Raw genomic sequence first — 14,633 nt, 5'->3', positions numbered from 1 at the left:
CTCAGCAAACATCTGCCACCTGTGGATTTACTCTTCTAATATTTGCCGATTTAAATAACAGTAATTCAATCCGCAGTAACATTTCCTATATTATAAAGTATAAAATCAATTTGGGAGTTATTTCTAAGAATTTTATTACCAGTTTTTTTTCTGTGTGTGGTGTAGTAAACAAAGACTGTTGACAACATAAGAAAAGCATAGACTGCTACTCACCATAAAGATGACACTGAGTTGTAGACAGACACAATGTAAGGACTGTTACACATTTAGCTTTCAGCCAAAGTCTTCTTCAGAGAAGAAACACACACACACACACACACACACACACACACACACACACACAGACACACACACAGAGAGAGAGAGAGAGAGAGAGAGAGAGAGAGAGAGAGAGAGAGAGAGAACACCTGATGCACCCAAGAGTGTCACGTCCAGCAGCTCGGGCCAGAATGCCACAAAGAACTGCTGGAGATGGTGGTCATATACGTGTGTGAGGTGTGCTCGCTTGAATGACTCTCTCTCTCTCTCTCTCTCTCTCTCTCTCTCTCTCTCTCTCTCTCTCTCTCCCCCTCTGTGTGTGTGTGTGTGTGTGTGTGTGTGTGTGTGTGTGTGTGTGTGTGTGTGTGTTTTCTTTTCTGAAAAAGGGTTTGACCAAAAGCTAAATATATCAGTCTTTTCATTGTGTCTGTCTTGAATTCAATGTGTCATCTTTACGACGAGTAGCAATCTATCCTTTTCCGTATAGTGTGTTGAAATTCCAATCAAACAGATTATCGTGGATTCAGTTCCTTGTTACACCCTATCAAATTCTTCTACTAAAGAGGAATGAACATTATAAATAATATTGTGCCACAGATTATCTGGAAAATTTTAACGTTGAGATAATATGAATTATTTCCATAACAGTTTTTTTTTTTTTCTTTTCTGTATGGTGTAGTAAACAAAGACTGTCGACAACATAAGAAAAGCGTAGACTGCTACTCACCATAAAGATGACACTGAGTTGTAGACAGACACAATGTAACTGGAAATATGTAACATGATGAAAACAGTTTCTGCACTCCAGTGCAGTACACATATTATTTACTCCTTTTTGGTTGGTTTTTATGGTTGATCAGATCATGCTGACATTTGTGACTATTTCTTTTAGCTCTGTGGGAATGACTTCATCGGGGTGGCATAGTTGTAATTACGTAAAGTATGAAGGTCTGGCTGCTCATGTTATGAATTGCTGGGGAGAGGTATAAAAAAAGCGAAGCAAGTTTCATTAGTCTTGGGAGGGACTGATGCAAATGGTGGAGCTACTATTTCTACAGTTTCAAATACTACTACAGTAACTTATGGTAATCTGGTAACACACCGTGATGTTGACCCTTGGGTGAAATGTCTAGTACAGGTGCAGCAGGTAGACTTATACCCTGTGCTTGAAGAAACATTTTTGGAAGTCATGAAACTCATTGATACTGGAGTGGCTACAAATGGGTACTTATATGCATGGTCTAATTGTGGTTGCAAATCCCATTCCTTTGGGAACTTCATCTTATTGAGGGCGTACGTTTAACTAATGTAAGTTGATATTGTCAATTAGCTGCAGATTTTATAAAACTTTTCAGCACAGGCTTTACGCTCCTGATCCATTGGTATGAATATTAATCACCCCATAGCTCATAGTGGACTTCGAAATATATAATAGGTTGAACAGTTTTATTGACTTCCTTTCACAAAAGAGTACATATTGGCATGTTTTTCATTATTATATTACGTAAAACATTTTCTAACTTAAAGGATTAAGGCAACAAATTGGTGGCCAGTAGGCACAAGACTGAAAATATAGCTCAGCTCCAAAAAGCGCCATGCACGCATCTGTACACTGTACATCATCTGGGGTGACAAGTCTTATCAGACACATGGGACAGAGGAGAAAGGAGGATGAGAGGAGGGATGGAGAGTTGTAGGGAAAGGTAACTGACAGCTGGTGGCAGGAGGGCAGAGAAGGAGAAGAAGAAGAAGAAGAAGAAGAAGAAGAAGAAGAGAGGAGGAGGAGGAGGCAGATGTTAGGGATATGAATTTGGCAACAGTGATGTCACTAAAATGACAGATGGGTGGGCTAGATACAGAGAGAGAGAGAGAGAGAGAGAGAGAGAGAGAGAGAGAGAGAGAGAGAGAGAGAGAGAGAGAGAATACAGAGGAGGATATGAGAGTAAAATGAGTGCAGCTGGTGGCATGGGAATAGGGTTGTAAGTGGGACGGTCTAGCACCGATTGAGACTAGAGGACTGCAGGATCAGACAATGTGTTTAAGGACAACTCCCATCTATGCAGTTCAGAGAAATTAGTAATGGGGGAAAAAAAGATTTTTTTTTTTTGCGGGGATGGGGTATAGATTGCACAGATAGACTGCACAGGCTGCAAAAGAGCTATCCTAATTCAGCACGGTTTGCTTATCAGCGGGTTTCTGCCACTGGTTGATCAATGCTGTTCTGGCTCCTGTCCTAAACCTGCCTATTACGGGTGAGGAAGACATTGGGTATGTGTTATAAACCACAGTGACTGGGAAGTCACAGATATCACGTCAACTTAACAGAATCTAGCTACAATTTCAGTCACAACTAGGAGCCACAAGTAGCACTTAACATTCAGTGTCATGTGCCATCTGTTGGTCAAATTTTGTACTTCTTCCTGTGAACCTTTTATCTAGCTGTGATTTCAGTGACAAGTCTCAAGTAGCAACTAAAAAGTGCAGTCAACGTTTGATGCCATGTGCCATCTGACAGCCTATCTATGTACTACTGTTTTTCTTTGCGACACGCTACTGAGTCTTAACTCTGATTTTTGTGACATATCGCAAGTAGAAGTCCCATGTAATAACTAAAATTCACAGTTAACATTAGATGCCATATGCCATCTGCTGATCTATATCTGTATTTTGTTCTAAGCACCTTGTGTCTCACGATATGGATGTATTACATACTTATGGTCAAAAAACTGAACCAAGAAGCTAATTTGCTCCGAGAAAAATTTTTATACTCAGTTGAAAATTGGTGCAGCCGAGGAATTTGAAGGCCGAATAAAGGTTGTGCTAATAGACAAACCTATAGTGTAGCCAGGAATTTTTGTTGCGTGTTTAAATGCACTTTTCCCCATAAAAGCTAAAATTGCATGGTAACTTCAGAAAATGGATAATGGGTACAGCTCCAATGAGTATTCTGTTGCATATCACACACATATATCATACATAAACTACTAAAAATGCAATCTGGTGTCGGCTCTGTAACTTTTACCAAATTTTAACAATTGTATTTACAAGATGGATATTTCTTCTGATAGTACAATAAACAGTTAAAATTTTGTCTGTATTTTCAAATATTGCGTTAATACTATTCCTAATGTCAACTTTTAACTGTAAGATCAGTACTTTCCACTGTTTTCACTTGCATATCGTCAACCATAAAACACACAACCATCCAACCTAACCTAGACCTTGGGCTGTGCTGAAGGTAAGTCTGCCATCACAACCAACATTCGAGGTGGGATGAATGGACAGATCAATATCACACTCTTGCAAGTCTTTATCACTAAATACATGAGGTGTAGGACAGCTTAAACATGGTGTGAATGGAATTTTCACAGTGTAGTTCACATTTATTTATCATCTTTTTCAATATCCCTTTCATATCACATAAAGACTTCAATGACACAGTGCACCGCTACTCACTTTGCATACTTACGTTATCAATTATGGCTCTTTTATACTGTGAATTTTTTAAGAGTCATTTTGAATCTCAACGATTATCTCTTCTAGACGTGGAGGAGTATATAGAGCAGCCAATAATCAAAATGGAAACTATGTCTGGAAAACCAGGAGGATTATTAAACTTTTATACTGCTGCTAATTACTGGCAATATAATTCACAGTATACAACTGTTACTATATCTTGTAATGAAAGCAATTCAGTGGGAGGAGGTTTCACACTTTGCATAGACGATGCTCCTGTGTTCAGCCACAAACTTAGAAACTAACCTTACTTCTGACGAAGACTGTGTAAAGATGCTGTGCAACTTTCCAGTTCTGCTGTCACCGATATTTTGAATTATCACTATGTCGAATGACTGACAATGTGGTTCAGATACTTGTGAATGTATCAACGTGGTGAGAACCGTATTCTAAACATAAAATCTTATGATACTGTGTGGTAATTTGTATATGATTCTCAGCATCACACTATCAATATTTTTACACTAGTTCCATTAATATAAAACTAAAACCAAAGGAAGAACATATGTAAAACATAATACTTAATACAAACTGTTTTATTCAGATGAAATTTTGTCTATTAACAAGCATATCTTTTGTGTATCATGTAACAACTGATGACTCAGACATATTAATAATACCATGTCATGTAATACTTTGCAGGCTCGGTTACTGCAATGTTAACCTTAGGCCCTGACAAATAATCACCTATACAGGCGAGAACGTATTTCTCAGTTGCACTGACACAGTTCACTTCTTACTTTCAACTGCTGACAGTTTACCATCTAAGATGACAAACGACACGCGCCGCAAAAACGACACGCGCCGCAAAAACGACACGCGCCGCAAAAACGACACGCGCCGCAAAAACGACACGCGCCGCAAAAACGTCACACGCCGCAAAAACGTCACACGCCGCAAAAACGTCACACGCCGCAAAAACGACACACGCCGCAAAAACGACACACGCCGCAAAAACGACACACGCCGCAAAAACGACACACGCCGCAAAAACGACACACGCCGCAAAAACGACACACGCCGCAAAAACGACACACGCCGCAAAAACGACACACGCCGCAAAAACGACACACGCCGCAAAAACGACACACGCCGCAAAAACGACACACGCCGCAAAAACGACACACGCCGCAAAAACGACACACGCCGCAAAAACGACACACGCCGCAAAAACGACACACGCCGCAAAAACGACACACGCCGCAAAAACGACACACGCCGCAAAAACGACACACGCCGCAAAAACGACACACGCCGCAAAAACGACACACGCCGCAAAAACGACACACGCCGCAAAAACGACACACGCCGCAAAAACGACACACGCCGCAAAAACGACACACGCCGCAAAAACGACACACGCCGCAAAAACGACACACGCCGCAAAAACGACACACGCCGCAAAAACGACACACGCCGCAAAAACGACACACGCCGCAAAAACGACACACGCCGCAAAAACGACACACGCCGCAAAAACGACACACGCCGCAAAAACGACACACGCCGCAAAAACGACACACGCCGCAAAAACGACACACGCCGCAAAAACGACACACGCCGCAAAAACGACACACGCCGCAAAAACGACACACGCCGCAAAAACGACACACGCCGCAAAAACGACACACGCCGCAAAAACGACACACGCCGCAAAAACGACACACGCCGCAAAAACGACACACGCCGCAAAAACGACACACGCCGCAAAAACGACACACGCCGCAAAAACGACACACGCCGCAAAAACGACACACGCCGCAAAAACGACACACGCCGCAAAAACGACACACGCCGCAAAAACGACACACGCCGCAAAAACGACACACGCCGCAAAAACGACACACGCCGCAAAAACGACACACGCCGCAAAAACGACACACGCCGCAAAAACGACACACGCCGCAGATATCAGAAAATCACAGTTTAGCCCATCCCTACTGCCTACATCCCTGATCCCGTGTCCCTCACTTCACATCATCTTTACCACAGTCTACCTGTCTATCACTTTTACAATTCTGTATCCCCACTAGAGTCCACTCCTGCACATCTAAGTGTGACATGCAGAACTTCCCCTGACTGCATCAGAGCTTGCTCACTAGTTCCACATGAGCTTGCTGTCTCTTCCAGCCATCAACAACCTTCCCTTCTCCTCTTAGCTTCATTTCTCCCTCATCTACTCCAACCATTACACCACCACTTGAGCTGCAGTGCTGCTACAATGTTGTCAGCCAGAAAAATGTAGCTGTGCAAGTGTTAATATTGGGTGCATGCATGTATCAGCTGGTCCTGAAGGAAACCTTCCACAAGCTTATTAGCATTTAGAGTCTTTTTATATGCCTTAGATCACTCAATGCCTCACCTATGAAGCAAGTTGTTACCCTTACTCTGTTCATTTGTTTTATACAGTTAAAACAGCTAGACAAAATAATATGAACAGACTGGCATAAGCGACACGCTTCCAGAGATTTTTATCCAATTTATCCGTAATGCAATGATGCTATTATAAACATATTTTTCAGTATTTTGAGCCAAGAATGCATCTCTGATTGCTATGGTGGTGTGTTGATCAATAAACGTGTTGTACCTTACAGACTTGCAACATGAGGTTGAGTATCTGTGACAATAACCGCCAAATGTACAAAACATACCTATATATCTACAGCAAATAAATATAGTGTCACAGTACTGAGTTCATGACACTCCTTTGTTCAATGGAGTACTGAAGTAGAGTGGGTAGGGTGTGAGAGGGCGGGGGGGGGGGGGGGTGAGTGGGGGGGGGGGGAGTGAGAGGGAGGGGGGAGTGAGAGGGACGGGGGGAGTGAGAGGGACGGGGGGGAGTGAGAAGGAGGGGGGGAGTGAGAAGGAGGGGGGGAGTGAGAGGGAGGGGGAGTGAGAGGGAGGGGGAGTGAGAGGGAGGGGGAGTGAGAGGGAGGGGGGGAGTGAGAGGGAGGGGGGAGTGAGAGGGAGGGGGGAGTGAGAGGGAGGGGGGAGTGAGAGGGAGGGGGGGGGGCAAGTGGTGCTTGACTTATTGATGAAGATGCAGGAGGACAGTGTTACAGAAATGATTGCCGATATGCTTCGAGTGATTCAAAGGAGTTTGCCACTTCATCTAACTGGAGTAAAATTACATTAGGTGTTCCACAAGGTTCGATCATAGGTCCCCTCCTGTTCTTGATATATGTGAATGACCTTCCTTCTTATCTGAAACAAAATGCTCAGCTGACACTGTTTGCTGATGATACAAGCATAATTACTAATCCAGTAAAAGAAAGTCCAATAGAAAATGATATAAATAAGGTCTTTGGGAAAGTTATTAATTGGTTTTCTGCAAATGGGCTTGCTCTGAACTTAGAAAAAACACATTACATCCAATTTTCTGCTGCAAAAAGTATAATTCCTTCAATAAACATAACACATCAAAAGAAGTCAGTAGACATGGTAGAGCATACTTAGTTTTTGAGTGTACATATAGATGAGAATCTTAATTCGAAAATTCATATTTTGGATCTCCTGAAGCTACTAGGTACAGCAACTTTTGCAATCAGAACAATTGCAAATTTTGAGGATGTAGAAATTAGTAAGCTAACATACTTTGCATACTTCCACTCTCTGATGTCATACGGAATAATATTCTGGGGCAACTCAACACTTAGGCAAAAGGTATTCACTGCTCAAAAGAAAGTAGTTAGAATGATGTGTGGGGTTCATAGTTGCACATCTTGCAGGCATCTGTTTAAAAGTTTAGGAATTCTTACAACTGCTTCACAGTACATTTACTCAGTTATGAAATTTTTTCTCAACAGCATGGACCAGTTTAAAATCAACAGCGACATTTACGATTACAATACCAGAAAAAAAGAAAGACCTACACTATCCTTTACTTAACCTATCTGTGGCACAGAAAGGGGTAAAATATGCTGCTATAAAATTTTTTGATAAATTACCAGATGAAATGAAATGTCTGCCAGACAGCAGTGATAGTTTAAAAAACAAATTGAAATCATACCTCCTTGACTACTAATTCTATACCATAGATGAATTCTTGAATATGAGTAAATAAATATGGATATATAATATATGCATTTTGTGCCTTTTAAGGGAATGGGATAGATAATAGAAATATTTAGGTATAACACTATAATGTAAACAAAAAAGAAAAAGAACTTGTTTCCTGTGTACATTTCTTGTGCATTTGACACATTCCACATCATAAAGGTTTTCTGTGCTATTGATCAATGGAACATGTAACTAACTAACTACCGTAGCTGAAATACAACTGTTTCTGACTACAGGAGGTCTTTATGTATTGGAAAATCTAGTCACATCTTCATCCGCCTGTGACACTTGGTAGAGATTCTGCAATAATTTGGGCAGTAATAATATGATGTTCAAAGGGGTTAAATAAACTTAACAATGCAAATGATGACAAGAAAGGTCTATGATACCATTGGAAGTGACCATGTTCATTCAGGGGTGCATGAATATCTCAGTAGGAGATTGGCAGATGATAATGCCTCCACTCACATTGTAAGACATAGAATGAGATATCTGACAAGAGAACAGTCTGACATTTCATACGACCATTTTTTGGTGAGATGATCCCTGAATGAACAAATAAATGAAATCAAACCAAATGATGGTGGAGATGTGACTATCTTATTATAGGTGCAGGTTTAGTTAAATTGCTTCAGCTGATTCTTTTTTTACTTTTCTGCCTCCAAATGCTTTATAAAATGCTTCATAAAATTAAGGAAACTGTCAATAGTTTATAATAACAGAAATTATAGATACCTGCTGATGGGGACCAGCTGTATTGAAAAACATGAAGAAGAAAACTAGAAGCACAATACATGCAGCAACAGTTGTCCGATGATACAGCAACCTGTTGGAACAAGAAGAAAATACAAGCAATTAATGTATAAAGAAGTTCGAGTTACGCACACAACTGTTTCTAATTCTGTAAGTGGAAACTGTTTTTCCCCAACTACTCATGCTCTTACTACTACTACTCCCCCACCTCCTCCTCATGTGCTGATGACAATGTAATGGAGAGAAATTACTTTCAATTTTGGGAACAGTTAGTAAGATCATGACTTTGTCCAAGCTTACACACTCTTTACAGTCTTCATTTTAAAACTGTTTCCTGGTTTTATATGACAAATCTATTTTCTGAAAACATGACAACTGAAGTCATTTTAAATTAAAATTTTGAAGTTTGGATTCAATCTGCCATTTTCCAGCAGCACTGTCAAGACATTAGCTGAAAAGAGTGGGCAATAAAATAACCTTTTAATATGCTTACATTGGTTTTTGCTGTTGCTTTAAATCTTTTGCTGTCTAATTAAAAGGCACTCATAATACCGCTGATGGCGGCGGATGTAGTGGACAGCCTGGAGAACAGCGTAAAGCTCCGCAGTATAGACCGAACTCTGGTCGGGAAGCCGAAAGTGATTTGGGGTGTCGCTAACAACAGAGGCACTCCCTACACCTAACGATGTTTCCGAGCCATCGGTGTAAATAAATGTGACTTCCTTCATTTGTGCACACAGAGCAGCAAATGCCTGACGATAAACAAGTGAAGGGGTACCATCCTTGGGAAATCGACAAAGGTCACGGAGCAGGCAGATCCGGGGACGGAGCCAAGGCGGTGCTGTACCCCAAGTTGTCAAGAAGGTTTTAGGAAAGCGGAAGGAAAGAGAATGGAGCAGTTGACGGAAGCGGACTCCCGATGGTAGTAGGGAGGAGGGGCGGCCTGCATACCCTACATCAAAGGAGGCGTCGAAAAAAATGTCATGGGCTGGATTAGCAGGCATGGAAGACAGATGGCTAGCGTAACGACTCAGAAGGACTGCTCGCCGATTGGACAGCGGAGGTTCAGCAGTCTCAGCATAAAGGCTTTCCACAAGGCTGGTGTAAAAAGCTCCAGACACTAAATGTAATCCACGGTGGTGGATAGAGTCGAGACGCCGAAGAATAGACGGCCGAGCAGAGGAGTAGACTATGCTTCCATAGTCCAATTTCGAGCGCACTAAGGCGCGATAGAGGCGGAGAAGGACCACTCGGTCCGCTCCCCAGGAGTTACCATTCAGGACACGGAGGGTGTTGAGGGATCGCAGACAGCGAGCCGAAAGATACGAAATGTGGGAGGACCAGCATAGTTTTCTGTCAAACATAAGACCCAAGAATTTAGCGACGTCTGAAAACGGAAGGTTGACATGTCCTAGATGTAAGGAGGGTGGAAGAAACTCCTTACGTCGCCAAAAATTAACACAAACGGTCTTACTGGGAGAAAAACGGAAGCCGGTTTCGATGCTCCAAGAGTGGAGGCGATCGAGACATCCTTGAAGACGTCGTTCAAGAAGGCTGGTCCGTTGAGAGCTGTAGTAGATCGCAAAATCGTCCACAAAGATGGAGCCCGAGACATCAGGAAGGAGACAATCCATAACTGGATTTATGGCAATGGCAAACAGTACAACACTCAGCACGGAGCCCTGGGGTACCCCGTTTTCTTGGGAGAAAGTACGGGAGAGAGTAGTGTTCACCCGCACCCTAAATGTGCGCTCTGCCATAAATTCGCGAAGAAAAAGGGGCAGCCGACCTCGAAAGCCCCAAGAGAACAGTGTGCGGAGGATGCCTGTCCTCCAACAGGTATCGTATGCTCTCTCCAGATCAAAAAAAATATTGCTACTGTTTGGCGTTTCCGGAGAAAATTGTTCATGATATAAGTGGAGAGAGCAACAAGATGGTCAATTGCAGAACAATGCTTTCGGAATCCGCATTGGGCAGGTGTTAAAAGACTGCGGGATTCCAGCCACCAAGCTAAACGGTAATTCACCATACGCTCCAAAACCTTACAGACACTACTCGTGAGAGAAATGGGGCGATAGCTAGAGGGGAGATGTTTGTCCTTTCCAGGTTTCGGAATAGGAACGACGACAGCTTCCCGCCATCGTCTGGGAAAAGTACTGTCGGTCCAAATTCGATTATAAAGGCGAAGGAGGTAACGCAGACTATGGGTTGATAAATGCAGCAACATTTGGACGTGGATACCATCCGGTCCTGGGGCGGAGGAGCGAGAAGAAGAGAGTGCATGTTGGAGTTCCCGCATGGAGAAAACAGTATTGCAGCTTTCGCGATTTGGAGAGGAGAAAGCAAGAGGTCACACTTCCGCTGCACGTTTCTTCGGGAGAAACGCTGCCGGTAATTGGAAGAGCTCAAAATCTCAGCAAAGTGCTGACCAAATGAGTTAGAAATTGCGACGGGGTCCACTAATGTATTATGCGCGACAGTGAGCCCAGAGACCGGGGAGAAACTATGCGCGCCTGAGAACCGTCGAAGCCGACTCCAAACTTCCGAGGAGGGAGTGAAGGTGTTAAATGAGCTAATAAAGAATTTCCAGCTTGCCTTCTTGCTATCGCGGATGACACGACGGCATCGTGCACGGAACTGCTTATAGCGGATACAGTTGGCCAAAGTAGGATGGTGGCGGAAAACGCGAAGAGCACGTCGCCGCTCACGTATTGCGTCAAGGCATGCCTCGTTCCACCAAGGAACTGGGGGGCGCCAGGGCAGCTATAAGAATAATGTCGGTAATATGTGTGACCTCATCATCGACGCTGGGAAAGTGACAGTCATTGAATGTCGCTAGAGACGAAAAAAGTGTCCAATCAACTTGGGCAAACTTCCAGCGCCGCGGGCGCATACATGGCAGTTGAGGCTGCAGTCTGAGGACACGTGGAAAGTGGTCACTCGAGTGTGTGTCATCAAGGGCGAACCATTCGAAGCGCCGAGCTAGCGGAACAGTACCGACCGCAAGGTCCAAATGAGATAAATTTGTCGTGGAGGCAGACAAAAATGTAGGGACCCCAGTGTTGAGGCAAACTAGATCCACTTGGTGGAAGACGTCTAGCAATAGTGAGCCACGTGGACAAGGATGTGGAGATCCCCAAAGCAGGTGGTGGGCATTGAAGTCCCCAACCAGCAAATACGGGGGTGGAAGCTGACCAAGGAGATGAAGGAGATCAGCTCGTGCCATTGGTGTGGACGATGGAATGTATACAGTACAAAGAGAGAACGTGTATCCAGAAAGGGAAAGACGGACGGCGACAGCTTGGAAGGAAGTGTTTAAGTGAATTGGGTGATAATGGAGAATATCATGGAGAAGAATCCTGAGTCCTCCATGGGCTGGAGTGCCTTCAACAGAGGGGAGATCATATCGGACGGACTGAAAATAAGGGAGAACAAAGCGGTCATGGGGACGCAGCTTTGTTTCCTGAAGACAGAAGATGACCGGCGAGTAGGATCGTAAGAGGATCGACAATTCATCCCGATTGGCTCGAATGCCGCGGATATTCCAGTGGATAATGGACATAGGGTGAACAGAAAATGGAGGAATGTGACCAAGGTTGCTGTCAACTCAACGACTGCTCAGAGCTTGCGACTGACAGCATGGAACGGCATGCAGCCGAAGGCAGAAGATCCTGATCCATAGGTTGTTCAGGAGCAGCTCCTGCCACCAGCGATCGGCTGGTTGATCGGCCGTCAGCAGTGTGCCTCGGCGACACAGAAGACGGCCGAGGGCGATTTCCGCCAGGTGGTGCTGTAGATGGGACACGCCTTGGCAGAGAAGGAGATGAACTGGGTTTCTTTGTAGCCTTCTTGGAATTATGATGTTTAGATGAAGGAGGAACCGATGGTTGTGAAGTTGGGGTACGTAAAAAATCTTCAAGAGTATGCTCTTTTTTCGAAGTCTTGGTGTCTGACTTTTGGGCTCGAGATTTAGCAGAACCCGATGAAGGGTGAGCCATAGAGTGGGCAGGCGAAACTGGTGAGGTTGAACAGGCGATCTTTGCGCTGGCCGATCTGACGACCGTGGCACTAAAGGTGAGGTCGCAAGTCTGCGTGGCCGCCTCCTTTGTTGGCCGAGGAGAAGCAAGGACAGTGCTGTATTTTCCTCTCTGAGGCACAGTGGGCTGTCGACTGGCGAATAATTTTCGAGCAGCAAAGGTCGACACCTTTTCCTTCACTCTGATTTCCTGGATGAGCTTTTCGTCCTTAAAAACGGGGCAATCTCGAGAGGAAGCAGCGTGGTCACACATACAGTTGATGCAGTGAGGGGATGGAGGTGAACAAGCACCCTCATGGGCATCCTTGCCACACGTAACACATTTGGCCGGATTGGAACAGGACTGGCTGGTGTGATTGAACTGCTGACACCGATAGCAACGCGTAGGGTTTGGGACGTAAGGGCGAATGGAAATTATCTCATAGCCTGCTTTGATTTTCGATGGAAGTTGAACTTTCTCTGAGGGCACTCCCGCCTTAGGTGACTGTTCACACCTCAGGTCACACCTCCCGACAAACGGACGGAGGGACCAATCGGCACTTTCGGAAGGTATCAGCTCGGGTAATCACCCCTCCCTGGGCCTGGCCGTTACCAGGGGGTACGTACATGTCCTAGCAGTCTACCCGGGGCGAGGAATTACGCGTTACCCCGTCACCGGCTACGCACAAAAATGCGTGGGTCGGCCTTCAGACATGCACAGGGAGGAAGAAAGAGTAAGGGAAAGGAAAGAAGAGAGGTCTCAAACGCCGCAGCGGAGAAAAGGGTAAAGAGAAGAGGTAAGGAAAAGAGAAGGACAAAGGAAGGAAGAAGACACACAAGCAAAGAAGGCGAAGAATGCGTTACATTTTCGAGCGTCCGTCTCCGGACGTAGGCACAAACCATACTCCCAGATGGTGAGAAAGGGAAGGAAAGAGCCAGAGGTGAGGGGAGGAGGGGCGAAGATGGGGGATGGGGAAGGATGCGGAAAGGGAAGGTATGCAGCCCGGAAAGGAAGGAAGGCCACATTAGCTCGTATCCACAAAAGAGTTGTGGACCCCCTGGGGGGACTATACAATTGTGATTCTCAGTGTATAGTATTATTTCACAACTTCATATGTGTATAACTACGTTGAAAGCACTTTATACACAAAAGTTTCGGGATTCTTGGCTTCAACACCCACATTGAAAAGATTGGCTTCAAGGTATTGAAAGTACTACAGGTCAGTAGCAAATTGCAAATTTTGTTGTACAGTTTTTAGGTGTAACTATGGAGATATGAAGTGTCATGGGATGTCAAAGAAGCACCTACAAAATAAAAAGGTAAGCAACCTTTTTTTAAAAAATTGATTAGTCATTCATTGATCAGCTTTAAATCATTGACCACTCTTTCACTAAGTAAATCGTTGTACGTTGTAACAGGTTTTAACTATGCAGCCTAAAATTGCTTTTTAAGTCCATTAGGAATAAAAAAAAAAAGGAAGAAGCAACACTTGCATTATTCACAACCATGCATACTACTACATGTGTAGTCAACCATTTGGGAGAGGTCATTAATCACAGCAATGAAAAAGATATCTAGAAAGTTCAGCTGCACTGCACTAAGTGCACCTCAGTTATAAAAAACTTATTAGCACTGCATTTCACTGACGTTCTAAAACAAGATTGCGAAGGTCAACCATTTAGCTTATTAACTGATGAATGTGCTGATATTGCTGCACATAAATATTGAAACTGACTATAGTTTATTACAGTAAATTACACCTAAAAATGGTATCTACACACCTTGACCTTGATGAAGTGCATGAATGTAATGCTGGAGCTATTGCCTCTGCTATAAAGAAGACACTTCAATGATTCAATCTGCAACTTGAAAATTTAATGGGCATTGATCATGGTTGGAGTAAATAACGGAGTATTTATGAAATTGAAAGAAGAGGTATTACACATCTGATTTTAGTAGGCTGTTTCAGCTGCTGCAACACAATTTTTACCAAGAAGTTTGGGGTTTTTAATTAAAGAGACATACGATTGA

At 43.7% G+C, this 14,633-nt stretch overlaps 1 protein-coding gene across 4 annotated transcripts in view; it reads right to left on the bottom strand.

The window, feature by feature from the left end:
• Positions 1–14,633, bottom strand: part of LOC126100195 (vacuole membrane protein 1-like) — a 99,538-nt gene that overhangs the window by 28,135 nt on the left and 56,770 nt on the right. For all 4 annotated transcript variants that reach the window (XM_049910757.1, XM_049910754.1, XM_049910756.1 and 1 more), the window contains one exon: positions 8,569–8,659. In XM_049910757.1, the coding sequence (XP_049766714.1) occupies positions 8,569–8,659 (91 nt within the window). The remainder of the gene's footprint in view (positions 1–8,568; positions 8,660–14,633) is intronic.

This window comes from Schistocerca cancellata, chromosome 9 (assembly GCF_023864275.1).
Source record: "Schistocerca cancellata isolate TAMUIC-IGC-003103 chromosome 9, iqSchCanc2.1, whole genome shotgun sequence".
In the NCBI taxonomy this organism is placed as follows: domain Eukaryota; kingdom Metazoa; phylum Arthropoda; class Insecta; order Orthoptera; family Acrididae; genus Schistocerca; species Schistocerca cancellata.
The sequence above is the reverse complement of the archived record's forward strand: the minus strand, read 5'-3'. Positions and strand labels throughout refer to the sequence as shown.